The sequence below is a fragment of the Cebus imitator genome, unplaced genomic scaffold (genome assembly GCF_001604975.1).
Source record: "Cebus imitator isolate Cc_AM_T3 unplaced genomic scaffold, Cebus_imitator-1.0 Scaffold129, whole genome shotgun sequence".
Lineage (NCBI taxonomy): Eukaryota > Metazoa > Chordata > Mammalia > Primates > Cebidae > Cebus > Cebus imitator.
Window position 1 is genome coordinate 1,890,601 of NW_016107444.1, and position 22,341 is coordinate 1,912,941.

Consider the following 22,341-nt stretch of genomic DNA (forward strand, 5'->3'; position numbering starts at 1 on the left):
TTGACCAGGATGGTCTCGATCTCTTGACCTCGTGATCCACCCGCCTCGGCCTCCCAAAGTGCTGGGATTACAGGCTGGAGCCACCGCGCCCGGTCTTGTATATCTTTTTTAATAGATTTACTCAGGCTGGGCGCGGTGGCTCACCCCTGTAATCTCAGCACTTTGGGAGGCTGAGGGGAGTGGATCATGAGGTGAGGAGTTCGAGACCAGCCTGGCCAACATGGTGAAACCCTACCTGTACTAAAAATATAAAAAATTAGCTGGGCATGGTGGCAGGCACCTGTAATCCCAGCTACTTAGGAGGCTGAGGCAGGAGAACTGCTTGAACCCCAGAGGCAGAGGTTGCAAGGAGCCGAGATTGCACCATTGCACTCCTGCCTGGGCGACTGTGAGACTCCTCTCAAAAAAGATTTACTCTTAGATACCATATATATATAATAAATATATATATATATATATATATATATATATATATTTTTTTTTTATGTTATTGCATTATTTCCTTTAGATGGATGTTTACTGCTGGCATAAACTATATCCAGTAACCTTGCTAAACTCTCATTAATTCTAATAATTTGTCTATAGATTCCACAAATAAGAGACAGAAAAACCCTTTATAGACATGTTAACTTTTAGGTGTCCATCAGACATTGAAGTGGAGATATTAAATAGATAGTTGGATATGAGTCTGTAGTTCATGGTAGAAGTACAGACTGGAGACAAATTTTATTTCAGTCCATAGACCTAGATGAGATCATCAACAAAGTGAATGTAAAAAGAGATAGAACCTTGATATATAACTTTAAATATTGGGGAGACGGAGGAAAAAAAACATCAAAGTGTGGGAACCCAGAATCTAAGCAGAACGTATTTCAAGAAGGTACAAGTGACCTTCATCAAATGTTACTAAATAGCATAAAAAGCTGAGAACTGATCACTGGATTCACATGAAGTGTCAGTGATGATGTCGGATAGGGGAGGTGGTGAAAGCCTAATTTCAATGAGATCAAGAAGGAAGGAATTTGAGATTAAAAGTGCAGACAACTTATTTATTTATTTTTGAGACAGAGTTTCACTCTTGTTGCCCAGGCTAGAATGCAATGCCACACTCTCAGCTTGCCGCAATCTCTGGCTCCCAGGTTCAAGCGGTTCTCCTACCTCAGCCTCCACGGTAGTTGGGATTACCGGCGTGTGCCACCATGCCTGGCTAATTTTATATTTTTAGTAGAGATGGGGTTTTCCCCTGTTAGTCAGGCTGGTCTTGAACTCCCAACCTCAGGTGATCTGCCTGCTTCGGCCTGCCAAAGTCCTGGGATTACAGGCATGAGCCCATGTGCCCAAACTAACAGTTCTTTTTTTTTTTTTTTTTGAGACGGACTTTTCACTCTTGTTGCCCAGGCTGGAGTATAGTGGCACAATCTTGGCTCACTGCAACCTCCGCTTCCCGGGTTCACGCGATTCTCGTGCTTCAGCCTCCCAAGTAGCTGGGATTACAGGTACACACCACCATGCCCGGCTAATACTTTCGTATTTTTATTAATTATTATATTATTTTTTTTTTTGAGACAGAGTTTTACTCTTATTGCCCAGGCTGGAGTGTAATGGCATGATCTCGGCTCACCGCAACCTCCACGTCCTGGGTTCAAATGATTCTCCTGCCTCAGCCTCCTGAGTAGCTGGCATTATAGGCATGCGCCACCATGCCCAGCTAATTTTGTATTTTTAGTAGAGATGGGGTTTCTCCATGTTGGTCAGGCTGGTCTTGAACTCCAGACCTCAGGTGATCTGCTCACCTCGGCCTCCCAAAGTGCTGGGATTACAGGCATGAGCCACCGTGCCCAGCCTGACAACTCTTTTGAGAAGTGTTGCTACAGAACAGAGAAAAGGAACATGTAGACTAGAAGGGGATTTGGGATCAAAAGAAGTTTTTTACTGCACTGATAGGAATAACCCAGTAGAGAGAGAAAACTTGATGCAGCTGATACAGAAACTGCTGAAATAATATCTTCAGTAGTTCAGAGGGGTGAGATCTGACATATCAATAGAGACAGGTCTTTAACAGGCTCATGCATAATTCATTTACAGGAACAGGTGGAAAGGCAGAATACATGGCTACTAATGCAATGAGAGCCTAGACGTAGTCTACCTTGATTGCTTCTATCTTTTCAATGAAGCAGAAAGTAAGACCTTTAGCTAAAAGTATGGGTTGGTGCAGAGGAGTTGAGGGGTATGAGAAGAATTAAAGCATGAAACTTGAGAATGAGCTACAGAGATACAGTAGAGCTTCCCAGCAGAGTAAGGGCCCACACCTGTAAGCTATCATGACTTTGACTCGCTGAAGCCTCTTGCTGTTCTCACTGACTAATACCCAATTCCCCAAACGCCAATCTAAGATCCCAGTTATTTCTTTCTTTGCTCATCACCCATGAAGCTGACTGTGGCTGAAGGAGATACAAGCATGCTTTTAAATATTTGTTTTCTACAACAAAAAATCCTAACCAATATACTCTCAAAAGTCAATGACAGCTGGGCACAATGGCTCAACCTTATAATCCCAGCTACTCCAGACGCTAAATCACAAGAATCTCCTGAATCCAGGAGACAAAGTTTGCAGTGAGGCAAGATTGTGCCATTCTACTCCTGCCTGGGTGACAGAGCAACACTGTCAAAAAAAAAAAAAAAAAGAAAGAAAGAAAGAAAAAGTCAATGTCTTGTGACTCACCAACTTCAATGGCTTACACTGTTTATATACATTACATCATTAGACCAGCAGTTCTCAAACCTGGATTACATCGAGCTAAAAAATTAAAGAAAAAAAAAAAAAGTTAATCTTACATTGGTAATATTCACAAAGGGCTGAGGTCTTTGTCAGAGAGCAGCACTGAGTGACAACCACTGCATTAAGATATCCTAACCTGTGATTATAGATGGTTCCCTAACTTATGATAGTTCAATTTAAAATTGTTCAACTTTACAATGGTGTGAGGTGAGAAAGCAACTCAGTAGAAACCATACTTTGAATTGTGATCTTTGCCCAGGCTAGCAGTATGCAGTACAATACTTTCATGTGATGCTTGGTAGTGGCAGGGAGCCATAGCTCCCAGTCAGTCACAAGGGTCAGACAAGAGTAAACAACTGATACTGTATAGGGTATGTGTTGCCAGATGATTCTGCCCAATAGCAAGCTAGTGTAAGTGTTCTGAAAACGCATAAGGTAGGCTAGGCTAAGCTATGATGATGCTTGGTATGTTAGGCATATAAAGTGCATTTTCAACTTAACAATATTTTCAAATTACAATGGGTTTATCAGGATGTAAGTCAAGGAGCATCTCTACTTTTTATCGGATTCTTTTCCTTTCTCCTGCCAATGTAATGGTTCCTTAAATAGTTTCATGTATCCCTTTTCTTGTTTTTCTGTGCTCTTCATTATCTCACCAATTTTCAAGACTTCAGGTCTCTTAAGTGACTTAAAATTCTTGCTTCATGGACTCATCACAATGCATTACACTTACCTTTTTACGTATTTATCTCCCTTACAAATGGGACACACTTGGTAGAGATTAAAAGTAAAGGTGGTCATCTCCATCTTTTTACAGACAGGGTCTATATATTGGGTGCCCAATAAATGGTATTTTTTAAAGAAGTGTGACAATTCCACCAATTAATATCCCCTTCACCTTAACTGCTCTTTTTCGAGACAGGGTCTCACTCCATTGCCCAGGCTGGAGTGCAGTGGCACAATCATGGCTCATTTCAGCTGACCTCCCAGGCTTGAGCAATCCTCCCACCTCAGCCTCCCAAGTAGCTGGGACTACAGGCACATATTACCACACCCAGCTAAATTTTGTATTTTTTGTAGAGACAGGGTCTTGGCCATGTTGCCCAGGCTGGTCTCAAACTCCTGAACTCAAGCAATCCACCAGCCTCAGCCTCCCAAAGTGCTAGGATTATGGGCATGAGCCACTGCACCCAGCCTTCTTACTGTTCTTAAGGGCTCTCCTTGAGCATTTCTTATTCCTTAAACTGCAGATCCTAAGACTATAGTATGTTTATCTTTAAATGTTCACTAGCCCTAATGCTTCTTTTCTAAAATCTCATGATATGAACCACATAGGTTTAAGAGACTTCCTTCAAAGGACTGTATAGCCCTACAGTAGCCTATACCCATTTTCTAGCTGTACATAAAGCTTCCCTCCTAAGTTCTCAATAAGGAGAACTCAGGGGTTATTGGTGCCTTCTTCTATTTCTAATTCTCAACAGAATAGAGCCCCAAGCCATTTTCTACCTTAGTACTGCTTATTTTAACTACAGCAGAGAGAAATTCCCATTTAAGATTTTCTGAAGAATATGAAATTTGAGCAAGTCTTTCATGAACCAAAAGGGGATACAAGATACTTCAAGATTTTATTCCCCATACAGCAGTGCTGTCTATTAAGAAAATACTTGGGGCTGGCCAGGCGTGGCGGCTCACACCTGTAATTACAGCACTTTGGGAGGCTGAGGCGGGCGGATCATGAGGTCAAGAGATCGAGACCAACCTGGCCAACTTGGTGAAACCCCACCTCTACTAAAAAATACAAAAATTAGCTGAGTGTGGTGGCATGTGCCTGTAGTTCCAGCTACTTGTGAGGCTGAGGCAGGAGCACTGCTTGAACCCAGGAAGCAGAGGCTGCAGTGAGCTGAGATCGCACCACTGTACTCCAGCCTGGCGACAGAGCGAGACTCTGTCTCAAAGAAAAAAAAAAAAGAAAGAAAGAAAGTACATGGAGCCAAGTGCAGTGGCTCATACCTGTAACTCCAGCAATTTGGGAGGCCAGGCTGAACAGATTGCTTGAGCCGAGGAGTTTGTGACAAACCTGGGCAACATGGCAAGATCCCATCTCTACAAAAAAAAAAAAAATTAGCCAGGCTTAGTGGTGCTGTAGTCCCAATTACTTGGAAGACTGGGGTGTGAGGATTGCTTGAGCCTGGGAAGGTGAAGACTGCAGTGAGCCGTGATGATCATGCCACTGCACTATAGCCTGTGCTACAGTGCAAGACCCTATCTCACAAAAGCAAAAACAAACAAAAGGGAAAGTACCTAATACTATGGTGATTAATATGGATATGTAACGTCTACTATGGAGTCTAACAAACAAAATCCCTGTAGTGGATAGAAAAAGAAAAAAATATAAATGAACTAAAAAAATCTTATTTCTATTACAAACTCAATGACAACAATGGGATTTCTGTACCCTTAGGAGGTGCATGAGAGGTATCAAGTGAAGTGCTATGAAATAATATAAAGCACAATATAAAACATTATCTTGAATTATTCTCTAATTCATACTCTTAAAACCTGACTCAAATCATAAGAGAGTATTTTACAACTATCAAACTCGCAAAAAAAATTCTGACACTATGAAGTGTTGATGAAGATGAGGCACAAAGAATTCTCATATATTGCTGATTAGAGTGCAAACTGTTACACAACCACTTTGGGAACTGGCAAACAAGCTGAAGTTGTAAAACCTCTATGATTAGGCTGGGTGTGGTGGCTCACACCTGTAATCCCAGCACTTTGGGAGACCAAGGCAGGCAGATCACAAGGTCAGGAGGCTTTCGTCTACATGGTGAAATCAGGTCTCTACTATATATACAAAAATCAGCCAGGCATGGTGGCACATGTCTATAATTCCAGCTACTCGGGAGGCTGAGACAGGAGAATCGCTTGAACCCGGTTGGAAGGGGTTGTAGTGAGCTGAGGTCACACCACTGCACTCCAGCCTGGGCGACAGCAAGACTCCGTCTCAAATTAAAAACAAAAAACACTTCTAGGATCCATTAATCCTAATCACTCACAACCACAAGAAATACCAATAACATCCTACGACAGGGATGAACCTTGTAACACTGTGTTACATGAAAGAAGCCAGACACAAAAGATCACATATTCTATTCTATTTATATGAAACATCTAGAACAGGTAAATCCAGAGAGAGAAAAAAGAGATTAGTAGTTGTCTAGAGCTGGAGAGGAAGGAAGAATGACTGCTAATGGTTACAGTTTATTTTGGGATAATAAAAACGTTCTACAATTAGTAGCAATGGTTGCACAACTCTGAACATACTAAAACCACTAAATTGTACACTTTAAGTGTATTTTGTTATATAAATTATAGCTCAATAAAGCTGTTCCCAAAAAAGTTACGACCAATGATTGACAAGGGAATGGGAAATCCTTCACCACCAAGGTAACACCATGCAAATTAGTTTCTTGCTCTAAGGGGAAAGGTTGTTTAATATATAGATAGAACTACCTTGATAACCAATTTTAGCATTACAATGTCTTTTGTGATACGATGCAAAATGAGGAACTGCTATGCTGTATTGTAGTCAACAATGTTTAAAGGTGAATCCATCAATCTGTCAGCTATGAACTTTAGAGAAAACTACACGAATTAAAAAAGAAACAAGCTAAATAATACCACAAGGATGCAATCATACAAAACCACTCTAGGGTAAGTGACATAGTCTCAAAATCAGTGTCACTGAAAAATAAAGACTATACTACATTAAAAAGATATAAAGAAATTAAACAAACATATGCGACAAGGTCCTAAATCAGATAATGGCTTGGATAGCTAGCTGTAATAAACATTTTTTTGGATCAGCCAGGGAAATATGAATGGCACCCGGGTATTAGAGGAAATGAACATTTACTCACATGGAAAGTGGGTATCACCAACTAAAAAAAGCAAGTTGATCTCATTTAGTAAAATAAAAATAGAAACCTAAATATATGTGCTTAGACAACAATCTGGAAAAAAATGCACCAAGTTGTTAACAGTAGTAACTCCTGTGTGATTGGGAACGCCAAGGCTTTATTTTTGCATATCTATATAGCCTAATATTCTATATTATACATACACTGCTTCTGTAATAATAGAAAAATTATTAAAAGAAAGAATCACTTGGAGAGCTTTAGTAAACCACTGATGTCCAGGCCTTACCCCAGAAAAATTTAAAAAGGTTGAGAACTATCGCTTTTGAGAATTGGGGCAGATAAACGGAAAAATTGTCTGATAGGTCTTTTAAAAAGGCATTTATCAGAAGAACCCTGAAAATTCAGAGAACAAATGAGAGTTTCCCGTAACTTGACAAACACCAAAAACCAAAGGAAGCTAACCAGTCAAAATCCCTGCCAAGGTCATGCCACAGGAAGCGTCTGCTTAGGAAACTGCTCTAGCTAGCAATGCCACCACCAACAGCCACTGGCATGAATTCCAAACAGTCCTGCATCTTTGCATCTCTCACCTCTGGTGCAAGTCCCCAGTCAAAGTGAAGGGCATCTGACTAGCACAGGTTGGGTAACATGGCCCAGCTCTAGCTGACAGGGGGTCCAGCACAGAAAGTTTATCTATATGGTATGTGTATGTGTCCACCCAACCTTCTTTCCCAGCATCCTCTCCCACTAAGATTCACAAGAAAGCAGTACTAGAAGGGGGTTAAAATGGTAAACAGACAAAACAAACAACAAAGGATCATTGTAAAGTCCAACTGGTAGAATGTCCAACACAGGAATTCTGCCAGTCCTGCCATTAGAAATAAACTTGAATTACTTTGCCTTATTCTGCTTCACTGTTCCAAAAGAATTTCCTAAAAAGTAATTTCAGGCACAGTGGCTCACGCCTGTAATCCCATCATTCTGGGAGGCAAAGGTGGGAGGAAGTGCTTGAGCCCAGGAGTTCAAGACCAGCCTGGACAACATAGTAAGACTCTAGCTATACAAAAAAAAAAAAAAAAGAATAATTAGCCCAGCATGGTGGCAGTGGGTGTGTGGGGATCCAGGGCAGAGCTGAGGTGGAAGGAGGTCAAGGCTGCAGTGAGGTATGATCATGCCACTGCACTCTAGTCTGAGCAACAGAGCAAGACTCTGTCTCTACTTTTATCAGTTTCAGCAGCACCAAAAGGCTAATTCCCTATGACTGTAAGTAAACAGACTATTTGTAACATTTCAAAAACTATACAGTTTTTTATTTAATAATACCTAGCTAATTTGGAGACTCTTGAATTGTTGTTGATTAGATGAGTGAATGTATGTAAAGTGTTAAGAATAATGCCCGGATGTTGTTCCCCGCAAAAAGAAAAAAGAATAGTGCCTAGCCTATAGTGAGTATACCATTAAGTGCGAATAATGTTGGAGGACAGATAGCAGGAAAAAAAAATCAGTTTCGAGAAATTTTCAGATTGAATATGCTGAGACACCTATTCATTAGTAACCAAAACCGGGAAATAACAACACTAAAAACCTAACATATGGCCGGGTGTGGTGGCTCACGCCTGTAATCCAAGCACTTTGGAGGCCAAGGCGGGTGGATCACCTGAGGTTGGCAGTTCAAGACCAGCCTGACCAACATGGTGAAACCCCATCTTAAAAACAAACAAACAAACAAACAAAAAAAACTATCATACTTAGCTCAATTTTATGACAGAATAAACATACAAGTAGGGGTAAAAAAAAAAAAAAAAAAAAGGGCAGGAAACAAACTACCTGGAGAAGTTAATACTGAATTGGGCACCAAAGCAAACCAAACACTCTACATAACACCTCAAACGAGAGTAAATAACCCATAAAGTTACTTACTCTATGTTGCTCAACAGGGAAATTGCAAGAAAATGATACAGATGAGAACCTCTGGACAAACTAGAAAATAAAAATCCCCAAATACACAGAATCACCTAACAAATTTAATCTTATCAGTCCTCTCTATCTCCAAATCAAATCTCAACCTAAGCCTCTATATCCAACTACCAATTTACAAGGAATCAAGAAAATCTAGAATGTGGGAAACTGCAGGATAAATGACCTGGTTTTTTAAACAAAGTACAAGGAAAAAAACTGAGAAATATGCAAATTAAGGTTTTCTAAATGGCAGCCAATTGCAGTTTGTGGGACCTAGATACTGATTCAAATAAATTACAAAAGTGAATAGAAAAGTAATATCTAAGAAAGAAAACCACCACTCCGTGTGCAACTCATCTGTGCAGATTTCACTAAATTTCATTAGATTGGTGTGTAAAATGATGTTCCTTAAAGACAACTTCTCTAATAATGAAGTTCTTATGAACAGACATTATTTTAATAACTCTACAAATATTATTTATTACAACAACCCTAGGAGAAGGTACTATTATTATCCCCATTTAACAGATGAAGAAATAGGCAAAGAATCTCATTAAAGTAATTCACTCAAAGTCACAAAGCTATAAGGAGCAAAGCTGAGATTCGAACCCAAATGGTCTGGCTACAAAGCCAACCACTGATTACCATACTATGCCATTTCTCTGTATGCTGTGGTGGAAACTATGCTTTGGAATCACAGAAAGCTGCCCAAATCTCCATCTTTGACTATGTTACCCAAATTACTCAACTTCTTGGAACCTCTGTATGTTCACTTGCAGAAGGGTTAATATCTATTTCTTTAAATTGTAAGGAATCATGAGATTATATAATTGACTCTATTATAGCATCTAAGTTTATGAGGCCCACAATGAATGGTTCCTATTGCCCTTCCTGCCATACGTGGTAAGACGAATTAAAAAGTAGAATAATGCCGGGCGCGGTGGCTCACGCCTGTAATCCCAGCACTTTGGGAGGCCGAGGCGGGTGGATCACAAGGTCAAGAGATCGAGACCATCCTGGTCAACATGGTGAAACCCCGTCTCTACTAAAAATACAAAAAATCAGCTGGGCATGGTGGCGCGTGCCTGTAATCCCAGCTACTCAGGAGGCTGAGGCAGGAGAATTGCCTGAACCCAGGAGGCGGAGGTTGCGGTGAGCCGAGATCGTGCCATTGCACTCCAGCCTGGGTAACATGAGTGAAACTCCGTCTCAAAAAAAAAAAAAAAAAAAAAAAAAAAAAAAAAAAAAAAAAAAAAAAAAAAAAAAAAAAAAAAAAAAAAGTAGAATAATTTACAAACAGCACAAAAACTGGAATAGTTCTACTTTTAAATTAACTAAGCAGCTCCAAAACCAACTTTTCTACATATTTATAAACTTTAAGGATAGCAGTAATTCAGACAATAACTTTTTTATACGCCAAACTTTTAAACTTAAGTAGAAACAGGGTTTGCAAGTTCAATTTAATGTATAGCTAGACCAGGCATGGCGGCTCACACCTGTAATCCAAGCACTTTGGAGGCCAAGGCAGGCGGATCACCTGAGGTCGGGAGTTCATCCTGACCAACATGGTGAAACCTGGTCTTAAAAATAAATAAATAGATAAAAATAAATAAAATAAAAATAAAGTATAGCTAAACTTAAACATGTGAGATTTTTCTGGAGGAAAAAACTTACTCCACACAAACAGATCTACTGCTCAGCAAAGCGTACTAAAATTTTGTTCCACTGGTGATTCCCTAGCCTGAAGTCTGTTTAACAAAAGGCAAATGGTTTTATCTTAGAAAAAGAAGGTGGACTTAATGAGTTTGTTAAAATCAACTCCCTTAAGAATGATTTTTTGTTATCTTCCAAGTACAAACCATAACGTTTATGCTTGTTAAACCATAAAGTTCTTTAGGGGCAGGAATGTTTTATGGTCATCTAGATATTCCCAGTGCCTAGTACACTGAAACTGGCACAGTAAGCCTTCAGTGTTTTTCTTTTTCCCTATTAACCTCAATAGGGACAGTGTTTCTTAAAAAAATGATTGAGCTATTTTATCTGAAAAATGATCAGCTAATAGACCAATTAAAGACTAATTATTTGCCTTAGTAAAGAAAAATAATAAGCTCTTTTAAATGTTTGCCTAGCATGTTTGAAGTCACCTATAAAAATTCAATTTACGGCTGGGCCAGTGGCTCACGCCTGTAATCCCAGCACTTTGGGAGGCCAAGGGGGGCAGATCACGAGGTCAAGAGATCGAGACCATCCTGGCCAACATGGTGAAACGCCGTCTCTGCTAAAAAAAAAAAAAAAAATACAAAAATCAGCTGGGCATGGTGGCACGAGCCTGTAGTCTCAGTTACTCGGGAGGCTGAGGCAGGAGAATTGCTTGAACCCGGGAGAAGGAGGTTGCAGTGAGCCAAGATTGCACCACTGCACTCCAGCCTGGTGACAGAGCAAGACTCCGTCTAAAAAAAAGAAAAAAAAAAATTCAATTTACACAACATTAGAAATATGTCTCAACTGCAAATATTGAAAAAACAAACAAAAAAATATTATCTACTTTACTTAAGGTATACCTGTGGACAAAAGTTCAGTTCCTCTTACTGAACTATTTTTCAAGTTTGATTGTAGGCTGTTTGGGGCAGATTGCAGTGGGAAATAGGAAACACTGAGTCTAATTTAGAAGTAACTTGGGCAATTAATTAGGTCTCTACAGCAGAACCACATACTCAATTCCAGACAACAGCAACTACAGCCACTTATGAGGTAGTACGTCATTTCTCCACCGCCTAGATTTTTCCCCTCATCTATCTGAAAAACCATAAATACACCAAAATTTGCCTTTCCCATTAAATCCTTTTTTTGGCTGTAATCCTTTAAAATTTTGTGTGCCTTTTATCTTTTAGACCAACAGTCTCAATTTCATGTTTAAAGGCAGTGACCATAACAGTTAAACACAACGACTTAGACTGCCTAAATTTAAATACAGGCTGTTTACCTACTAGCTGGATGAATCTCTGGACTCCTTTTCCTCAACTATAAAATGGGCTATAAAACTGTATCTATTTAGGCCTGGTGCCGTGACTCAGGCCTGTTAGTCCCAACACTTTGGGGGGTCAAAGCCAGCAGATCACTTGAGCACCCAAGTTCGAGACCAGCTTAGGCAATATGGCGAAACCTCCTCTCTAAAAAATACAAACAAAAAAAATTAGCCCAGTGCAGTTGCATGCACCTGTAGTCCCAGCTACTAGGGAGGCTGAGATGACCAAAACCTTCATAGTTTGAGCCTCACAGGTACAGGCTGTAGTGAGCCAAGATCTTGCCACTGCACTCCAATCTGAGTGACAGAGTGAGACGCTGTAACAAAACAAACCAACCAGTATACTTACAAAAGTAAATCACAGGCTGGTGGCTCATGCCTGTAATCCCAACACTTTGGGAGACTGAGGCAGGCGGATCACCTGAAGTCAGGAGTTAGAGACCGGCCTGGCCAATGTAGTGAAAGCCCGTCTCTATTAAAAATACAAAAATTAGCAGGGCGTGGTGGCGCGCTCCTGTAATCCCAGCTACTGGGGAGGCTGCAACAGGAGAATCGCTTGAACCCAGGAGGTGGAGGTTGCAGTGAGCCGAGATGGCGCCACTGCACTCCAGCCTGGAAGATGAGAGAAACTCCGTACCCTCCATAACCCCCTCCAAAAAAAGTTAAATGACAAATATAAAGCACCTTAAATAACAGTCAGTCTCTGGCACATCAGTTATAAAATACAGATATGCAATTTTCTTAAGTATGATTCACGATTGTGTTTTATCTTTAACTCAGCATTAAAAATGAATTATAAGCAGAACTGTGAACCAGATTTATCATTCTAAACATAAATGATTGAATGCGTCCTCCTCTGTTAAACTTTTAAACAGCCACTGATGAGCAATCTAGTAAACTGAATTTGCTCAAAATAAAGAGGCCTCTCAAGAGTTCCCCCCACACCACAAATTAAGAGCTCTGAAAACACACCATCCAGAATCAATTGAAAGAATGTTTATATTAACAAACGTACAAACCGTTGAGTAACCTAAAAAAAAAACCTCTCACTCGAATTTAATAGTTAACAGTGACAAAACATGAAGCAACTAACTTGTAGTTTCTATTAAAAACTTTAAATGTTTTTCCTGTAAAACCACCCAAAATAACAAAAAAAATTATAGGGGAATTAACAAAAATAAACTTTTGTATTTGAAAAAACGTCAAAAGGCACACTGAAAATGGACTCCCTAGGAAAGATGACAGTTTATTTTACTATTAATTTCAAAGTTCTCATTCACAATTAACATTTCACTGTTTTATCTCTTAAAAACAGACTACAGGCCGAAACTTCACCACCTTTCCAAATACTGAAATTTACTGGTTTTGGCTTCCAATATATGACTTTTTGTTTAAACTTTTGGATCTATTGGTTAAAAAAAGAAAAAGGCAAATAAAAGACAGCCTTTTGTTTAAAAGGGCACAACAATCAGGTTCTCCACACCTAAAGTATGTCTTCACTTGGTCTTAACACTATTCTAGTAAGTATCTCAAACTTAATAACACCCTAATTTCCTTTCAAATATTGGATATAAAAGACCTTAGAAAAGATCAGCAGTCTACCAAATTACAAATACCAGTCTACTGAGGAGTGACTACCAATCACTTTACTTTTGGATAGGATTTACACAAGAACATGACTTGTTACTAAACTAAAACACGAACCACCATTATTAACTCTGTATTTTCCTGGTAAGCAATGAATATCAACGTTAAAAGTATTTCAACAAATATGACAATCCACCCTCAGAGCACAAAGTTGGCAGATAAAATTGACACCACAGGACAATGTGAAAACTATAAGCAACTATTACACACACACACCACCGCACCGCACCCATTCTTATGTAAACTTTTGGAGTAAGTCAACTTTGTGAGTCTCACCTTTGTTTTCACCTAGCAAGAGAGTTAAAGATGAGACACCAATTGTAAAAAGCCAAAAGATCAAAAGATTCAGTTAATGTCCCCATAGGGGAAACGACTAAAATTTTAAAACGTTACTGTATTTAAGTAATCGAAGGGCAGGGCACTTCCCCAAGCTACAGCCATTTTAGATTCAGACTTTCTTTTGAATTTCTCGGGTTGAGAAGTAGATTTAAGACGAGAAAAAAAATAACACTCTTAAAACATTTCAGGATCGAGCAGGTTCCCCCGCAGCCCCCGCAAGAGAAGAGGGTTGGTAGATATTGGATAGACTCAATCTAAACGAAAACACCTCGCTACCACGTAGAACCGGAACGCTGGGAGTTAAAACTTTTTTTCCCCTCAAATATCCCACATTTGACTTACACTTTTTCTTCCTTAGGTTTTTCTTTGAAGAAAAACAAAAGCTCTTAGCTCTCATTTCAAGAGGGAAAGAAAAAAACCCGTAAACCAAGTCCCTCAACCAGCACCAAGCCGGATCGCCTGGAGAGGAGCCAAAAAGCCGCAGGTGAGCGTTCCGACCCGACGACCAAAGTTAAAGTAGCAGCGCTTACGCGGAGCCCCGGCAACGCTCGCGTGCAAAGCTCCAAGCACTGCGATGGCGGGAGTGCGCCGTTCGAACCACTTGACCCGTGGGCTCCGCTCGTCCCTCTCGGGTAGGACCTAAAACCAACCACCTGTGTGAGAGCTTCTTTCACCTAGTTTTAATAGCCGGTTGGTTAGGCACCGGGCGGGGCCCCGCGCTGGAACGACTCCAAGATCTCCTACTGCCCCGTTGTCCCCAACTCCCACTCACCGGGCAGGGGTGGGACTACGACCAGGGACGAGACGCAGCGTCTGACAACGCGTCCCCAGCTAGTCGACTTGGCAGAGGCGGCTAGCCCACAACCATAACAAAGCTCTTCCCAAAATGGCTGCCCGGCCCACAAGGCCCAGGAGGGGCAGAGCGGGTGGAGGAGGAGCGACGAGCAGCACGGCCCTCCCCTCCCCCGTCCGACCCCGCCTTACACACGCCCACCTGAAGGAGCGCATGCGCACGGGACCTGCCCCGGCGACACTGCCGGACGGTTCCCGAGCCCTAAGCTGCTAACGTTCGGCCCCCAGAACGGCAGTTATGCCCTGCCCTGCCCCTGGCTCCCTTCCTCGCCGCTCGAGGCGGCGTGTGGTCGCCTCCGCCCCCTACAGAGTTGAATCCTCTGCCTTTCCTCGTGCCGCCTGAAGCAAGGACAAGCCTAGTTTACTACGCCCCTTCTAACCCCCCTGCCCACTTTCGGGACCTGAGCGCGTAGGAATGAGTGGGTGGGTATGTATATATGTATTCCCTTCTTTCTTCACCTTCCCACAGCCCTCCCGTGGGCCGGTACGCGTCCCAAAACTACCTCTACAAGGACTTGCAAACCGGTTTCGCAGAAACATGTGTTTTTCAGCCCCTTCCCACCTTCCGCTCCTTCCTTCACGTGTGCGTGTCGTTGAGACTCCAGCCCCCAGCAGCCCACACGGCCTGGCTCCGGAGGCTGCGCGGCTGGGTCAGCCGCGCTACCCACTGGGAGTAGTAGTTCCTTGGGAGCCCAAGTGTCATGCCCCGCCCCAGCGCAGGGCGGGCTTTTGGCTAGAGTCTGCGCCAGTGACAGTGCCGTTTCTTCTACCTTAAGTCTCATTGGGTATCGCACTATTGGAAGGGGCGGCGCTGCCATAACAGAGAAGGCAATAAAACTGAAGGCCTAACTCTACTAAAGGCGCTATTAAGACTTTGCTGTGGCTCCATCCGGCACGGAACGCTAAACCATGTGATGGGTGGCAACCAGGAAGCTACACTACCTAGAATCCGGAGGAATGGAGGGGCTGGCCGGCTTGGGCCCCTGAGATCTCCTATTACATGTCTTCAGCTTTATCCATACACACGGAAGGACACTCAGTTTGCCTAGTGCCATTTCCTGTGAAACAAGTCCAGATAAGAGAAGGGACTTGCCCAAGGTCACATAGCGGAGAAATAAAGCCGAGGGCAGCAGGAGAAATGATCTGACTTTCCGCACCACCCCCAAGCCCAGGGCTCTTATCACCACACCTTTCGTGGAAATAGAAATCCTGCTCTTGTGCTATTTAATCCTTAACGAAGTTTCTAGCTCCTAGCAAAGAAATAAATGTAATAATTGGACTTTTTCTCCCTTTAATAGTAAAGGGCCGTAATGCGGAGTGACATGGGCCCCATAGGTCTTATAACCCTGTTTTGCAAAGTAAAAAATAAATTCCACAGATGACAAGCAATTTGGCCAGGTCACTCTGGGCCTAAAATCCCGTCTCTTACCTTCCTTCACCACCATCATTCTGAGATTGTTTCAGTACTTGCACTCTACCTTCTCGAACTCTGTGGGCAGATTCTGCTGCCTGGGAGCCATGAAACAGAAAGTCTAGAACCGTTCAGGTACCTTGTTCAACATCTGGCTTCAACTAGAAATTAAGAATGGCCCCCAAACAGAAAGCCGGGCGTAGGAACCAGTTAGCGCAGGTTAAGGCCCTACCCGGACTTATTTTCTTTTGAGTCCTCAGGAAGTAGGGGGCTTTCTCTGATTCCACTTGCCGGAAGTGTCTTTGCAGGGAGGCATGGGCTGTTTCCTTGCGGCTGTTTTCCTGCGGCTGTTTTCCATCTCTCTGTGCAACGCTGGTAAGTCTCAAAGCTGCCACAGCTACAGAATGGGATGGGAGGCACCAAGGGTTGGTAGTAAATTGTAGACGCGGGCACTGTAGGGCAAGGTTTCCCGAAGACACTAGCGTCTAAGCTCCTCCCCCCTTTCTCAGAGGTCTTTTTGAAGCTGGCAGTTGCAGTCTTCCTATTAGGGCAATGGGAATATTGAGCTTTTTAATCCAAATTAGGAGGATTAACCTTTGAGTCTCAGTCCTTAATCCCCGCATCACCTGCCGTCGCTGGACTTTAGGTTATCACTTTTTAATACCCGTTAGTTGGAAAGCATGTGCCATAGAGGATAGGGAGTTTCCAAAGGTCGGGGATGGTTGAGATTTTAAATGGAGTGGTCTGGAAAGCGATTTTGACAAAAGTGATGGGTACACTCTGCTGGCATTTTGGTCTGGGGCTTATGTGGGTGGGTGTGGGTGTGATCTAACTTACTTATTCCTTTAGAATGAAGACATTCACTGGTATACAGGGTTTCTTGACCCAACCCTAAGATATGTGGATCTGTAATCAATAAATTTGTTCAATTTTTTAAAATTTTTATTTATTTATTTTTTTGAGATGGAGTCTTGAACTGTCGCCTGGGCTGGAGTGCAGTGGCTCGATCTTGGCTCACTGCAACCACTGCCTCTCAGGTTCAAGCGATTCTCCTTTGTCAGCCTCCCAAGTAGCTGCGATTACAGGCACCCGCCACCACGCCCTGCTAATATTTGTATTTTTGTTTTGTTTTGTTTTTTTGTTTTTTACTTCCTCTAGCATGGATCACAGGAAACAAATTTTTTGTATCTTTAATAGAGACGGGGTTTCACTATGTTGGCCAGCTGGTCTCGAACTCCTGACCTCGTGATCCACCTGCCTCAGCCTCCCAAAGTGTTGGGATTACAGAGGTGAGCCACCGCGCTGGCCCAATCGATTTTTTTAATTAAACAGCAACTATAGATTTTTCAGACATTTCATTCTGGCTAAGAATGGAATTGTCGGCCGGGTATGGTGGCTCATGCCTGTAATCCCAGCACTTTGGGAGGCCGAGGAGGGTGGATCACTAGGTCAGGAGTTCGAGATCAGCCTGGCTGAGATGGTGAAACCACGTCTCTACTAAAAATTCAAAAATTAGCCAGACACAGTGGCGGGTGCCTATAATCTCAGCTACTTGGGAGGCTGAGGCAGGAGAATTGCTTGAACCTGGGAGGCAGAGGTTGCAGTGAACCAAGATGGGGCCACTGCACTCTAGCCTGGGTGACAGAGCAAGACTCTGTCTTAAAAAAAAATAAATAAAAATAAATAAAAATAAAAAAAGAATGGAATTGTCAGATCTAGAATTCATATTCTCATTCAACTGTTTTTACTGGTTACTTACTAATCAGGGTCTCCTCTGTAAGGTGCTTACTTTCTGTCAGGGGCAGTTCTCAGCTATTTACATGTATTAACTTAATAAATATTACATCAGGCTTAATAAATATTACACACCTTAATAAACATTACAGGTGTGTGTGGTGGCACACACCTGTAATCCCAGCACTTTAGGAGGTCAGACAGGCAGATCGCTTGAGCTCAGGAGTTCAAGACCAATCTGGGCAATATGGCAAAACCCTTTCTATACAAAAAATACAAAAATTAGCTGGGCATGGTGGCATGGCCTGTAGTCCCAGCTACTTAGGGAGCTGAGGTGGTGAGATCCCTCCAGCCCAGGAGGTTGAGGCTGCAGAGAGCAGAGATCATGCCACTGCACTCCATACTGGGCAACAGAGTGACACACTGTCTCCCAAAAAAAAAAAAAAAAAAAAAATTAAAAAAAACCTAAAAAAAAAAAAAAAAAAATAATATAAAAAAAAAAAAAAAAAAAAGTTACATCAACCCTATGAAAGTAGTTAGTACCTTTATTTCAAAGGTAAATGAACTGCACCATAACAAGATTAAATAATTTGTTCAAAGACACACAGCTAATAAGTAGTGGAGCCAGAATTCCAACCAAGTTTGATTCCAGAGTCTGTATTCCAACAGGCTATTCTCTTTCTCCGTACCAAGTTAATAAAATGCTTGCCAGGCATGGTGGCTCATGCCTGTAATCCCAACACTTTGGGAGGCCAAGGCAGGTGGATCACCTGAGGTCAGGAGTTCAAGACCAGCCTGGCCAACATAGTGAAACCCCATCTCTACTAAAAATACAAAAATCAGCTTGGGAGGCTGAAGCATGGGAGTCGCTTGAACCTGGGAGGCAGAGGATGCAGTGAGCCAAGATTGTGCCATTGCACTCCAGCCTAGGTGACTGAGCAAGGCTGTCTTAAAAAAAAAAAAAACACCCAAAAAAACTAAGTTATATTGATAGGTACTATCATTATTTTGAATTGTGAACTCTTAAGCCCCAAAGTAAATAACTAAGGAGAAAAAAAGGAAACAGAGAAGCTATGACCTTCCAGTTGTTTTTTTTAATCTCACAAAAATGCCATTTAGAAGACCTTTCATTTTAAAGATGAGAAAACTGGTACTCAGGCACTTTACTTAGTGTCACACAGCTAGGAAGTGGTGGAGGTATCTGTAAAATCCCTGTGTGCATTACTCTTTTCTGTTAAATCAGACAGCCAAAGCTAAAAGAACAGTTCAGGTATTAAAAGAATCTATTTCCATACTGTGTTACTGATAGTTTGAAAACATTAATGATTCTTTTCAAAGGAAACTGTTACATTTATGAATTACTACTGTTTAAAAATTAATGTATAAAATGAGGAAAATTAAGTGACGTCTTGTTTTATACACAGAAACATGCCTCTGAGTCAGGGCCTCCATTGAGCTGTAACAACACGTTAATCAGAACGGCATCTTCCTGAACAAGACTTTCAACAGGGGCCAGTATGCTTCGCTTCATCCAGAAGTTTTCTCAAACATCTTCAAAGGTTGGTTTATTCAGCAAATATTTGAGCACTATTTGCCAAATATTGCTTGGGCTAGGGCAGTTGCAGTGAAAAAGACAAAAATCCTTATCATTGTTTATTTAGGTGATGGAGGGAAGAGTTAGGTAAAATACATGTAAGTAAAATATTTAATATATCAGGCTGTGTGCGGTGGCTCACTCCTGTAGTCCCAGCACTTTGGCAAGCCGAGGTGAGTGGATCACTTGAGTCCAAGGAGTTCAAGTCCAGCCTGGGCACATGGAAAAACCCCATCTATACAAAAAATTAGCTGGGCATGGAGTCACACGCCTATAGTCCCAGCTACCCTGGAGGCTGAGGTAGGAGGACTGCTTGAGCCCAGGAGGTTGAGGCTACAGTGAGCTGAGATCATGCCATTCCAGCCTGGGCAACACAGCAAGACCCTGTTTAAAAAAAAAAAATGGGGCCGGGTGCGGTGGCTCAAGCCTGTAATCCCAGCACTCTGGGAGGCCGAGGCGGGTGGATCACGAGGTCAAGAGATCGAGACCACCCTGGTCAACATGGTGAAACCCCGTCTCTACTAAAAATACAAAAAATTAGCTGGACATGGTGGTGCATGCCTGTAATCCCAGCTACTCAGGAGGCTGAGGCAGGAGAATTGCCTGAACCCAGGAGGCAGAGGTTGCGGTGAGCCGAGATCGCGCCATTGCACTCCAGCCTGGGTAACATGAGTGAAACTCCGTCTCAAAAAAAAAAAATGTTGTCAGGTGCTGTGACTTACAGCTCTAATCCCAAATCCCAGCACTTTGGGAGGTTGAGGCAGGCAGATCACTTGAGGTCAGGAGTTCAATACCTGCCTGGCCAACATGGTGAAACCCTATCTCTACTGAAAAATACAAAAATTAGCTGGGCATGGTGGTGGATGCCTGTAATCCCAGCTACTCGGGAGGCTGAGGCACGAGAATCACTTAAACCTAGGAGGCAGAGGTTACAGTGAGCAGAGATCACGCCACTGCACTCCAGGCTGGGTGATAGAGTGAGACTCAGTCTCAAAAAAAACAAAATAATAATAATAGTATATCACTTACCTGCTGTGGAGAGCTATAAAGCAGGGAAGGGGGGAATAGGGAGTGTCAGGATGTAGGACTGCACTTATAAATGGCAGGGGGTCAGAAATAGGGGAATGGGCCATACAGGTAACTGAAGGAAAAGCAGTAAATATGGAAACGGGAAATGGTTCCAAGATGGAACCATTCCTAGTATATTTGAGTAATCACCAAGAATCTTAAATAACTTCAATATTTTCTTTAATCCAACACTTTTTAGTTGAAGTCTGGCATCTGCTCACTAAAGCACAGAATCAGCAGAAAAGGTTATTACTTTGCCCATGTACAATGAAAGGCACTGGGGATTTTAAGGCATGGAACAAAATATGGTCCTGGCTCTCAAGTCTACTGAGACAGAGACAAGTAAACACATAATTTTAATTTATTGTGAGAAGAATTATGATGGAAGTGTGCATAGGGTACTTACTATAGGAGCATTAAATCAAACGGTAGAAGGGTTAAGGAAAGCTTTAAGTTGAATGTTGATTGTTGAGGTAAGTTTCCTAGATAGAAAAGGAGTAAGAACTAGAATTCTAGGCAGAGCATATACAAAGGTGTGGAACTATGAAAAGTATGTGGTGTTTATAAAGCTAAGTTGGAAGGCAGATTTATTTCCTCCATATAAAAACACTATTCCCACAGTAATTAGTGCTGCTTCTTTTGCTAGTAATAAATAGAAGAGGCAGTTTAGAAGGCCAGATTCTGCCCCAGGCGCTGATCATTGGGATCACACCTGTAATCCCAACTCTTAGGGAGGCAGAGGCAGGAGGATAACTTGAGCCCAGGACTTCAAGACCTGCCTGGGCAATATAGCAAGACCCCATTCTCCACAAAAAGGAAAAGAAAAACAAAAGGACAGAAGGCCAGATTCTGAAGATCTAATCTTTACCTGCTTCTCTTTTAGATATTTCTCTCATGGAATAAAATTAAGTGGTAGGTTTAAATATATCATGGTTTGTGTTCAGTGATTTCTTTTGTACATTATATAGCCATTTCATACTCTTACCAGCAATAACATCACTTTAGAGTCAGTTCATCCTTTCTGTACAGTTTAATGTGCTAATGGAAAGCAAATCTTTTTTGTTTGCTCCTTCCAAATAATCTTTCATATTGAGATTTACTAAAATCTGATACATATATATAATTTTTTTCTTTTTTTTCAGGTATGTCTTAGTAGTGTGAAAACGGAATTTTTTTTTTTTTTTAATTTTGTCTTCTGGCTCTATTTTCTTTGCAGATGCTGACGTACTCTTTCCCAGTGGGACTAAGAGCCAGCAGAACAGATACACTTTCTCTCAAGATGTCTCTCCAGCAGAACTTTTCCCCGTTTCCAAGGCCTTGGCTTTCTTTTTCATTTCCAGTGTATATGAGCAAGACACAGTGCTATCATACATCCCCCTGCAGCTTTAAAAAGAAGCAGAAAGCAGCATTTCCAGCCAGGCCACCAAGCACCATCTCTTATCTGCCTGAGAGCCCAAAGCCAGCATTATATATAACTGTGGCAGGACTAATCCCCTTCCTTGCTCCACCACTGGTCATGCTGATGACAAAAACTTATATTCCCATATTAGCTTTTACTCAGATCGCTTATGGAGTCAGTTTCCTATCTTTCTTGGGTGGGATCAGATGGGGTTTTGCTCTACCAGAAAGTAGTCCAGCCAAACCAGATGTCCTTAATTTGGCTAACAGTACAACTCCTCTTCTGTTTTCATGGTTTGCCTTCCTTTTTTCTGAAAAACTCGGTGAAGCAGAAGCCATAGTCACAATAATAATGGGTCTGGGGATAGCATTACACCTTGAAGTTTTTCTCTTACCACATTATCCCAACTGGTTCAAAGCCCTGAGGCTAGTAGTCACTTTAGTGGCCGCTTTTTCACTGATACTCACTTTAATGGTTAAAAATGTTTTTTCCGAAAAAGGACATAAGAAACCTGGTCAAATATAAAAATACACTGTAGATAACATTAGTATGCTGGTTACACCTTTTTCTACTTCTGTTTGGCTCTTTTTTTCCCACACCAATGGTAA

At 41.8% G+C, this 22,341-nt stretch overlaps 2 protein-coding genes across 7 annotated transcripts in view; one reads left to right on the top strand and one right to left on the bottom strand.

Moving 5' to 3' along the window:
- Positions 1-16,151, bottom strand: part of GPBP1L1 (GC-rich promoter binding protein 1 like 1) — a 65,106-nt gene extending 48,955 nt beyond the window's left edge. For 2 of the 6 annotated variants that reach the window (XM_017540852.2, XM_017540857.1), the window contains exon 1: positions 14,448-14,652. The gene's annotated coding sequence lies outside the window, so the exon portion shown is untranslated. Of the gene's footprint in view, positions 1-2,722; positions 2,798-14,447; positions 14,653-15,030; positions 15,189-15,956 lie in introns of those variants that run through there. The other 4 variants (XM_037742873.1, XM_017540853.2, XM_017540855.2 and 1 more) reach the window with 4 other exon arrangements.
- Positions 16,152-16,201: 50 nt separating this feature from the next.
- TMEM69 (transmembrane protein 69) lies at positions 16,202-22,298 on the top strand. The gene is made up of 3 exons (XM_017540859.2): positions 16,202-16,313; positions 19,097-19,231; positions 21,551-22,298. Exons 2-3 carry the CDS (start codon positions 19,190-19,192, stop codon positions 22,256-22,258), a joined length of 750 nt encoding a protein of 249 aa, XP_017396348.1. The 5' UTR covers positions 16,202-16,313; positions 19,097-19,189; the 3' UTR covers positions 22,259-22,298.
- The last annotated feature ends 43 nt before the right edge of the window (positions 22,299-22,341 follow it).

Bases quoted from the DNA above. Each gene is read 5' to 3' on its own strand.
- TMEM69 (XM_017540859.2), top strand. From the start codon at position 19,190: ATGCTTCGCTTCATCCAGAAGTTTTCTCAAACATCTTCAAAG. The intron at 19,232-21,550 runs GTTGGTTTATTC...TTTTCTTTGCAG, and splicing joins TTTCTCAAACATCTTCAAAG to ATGCTGACGTACTCTTTCCC.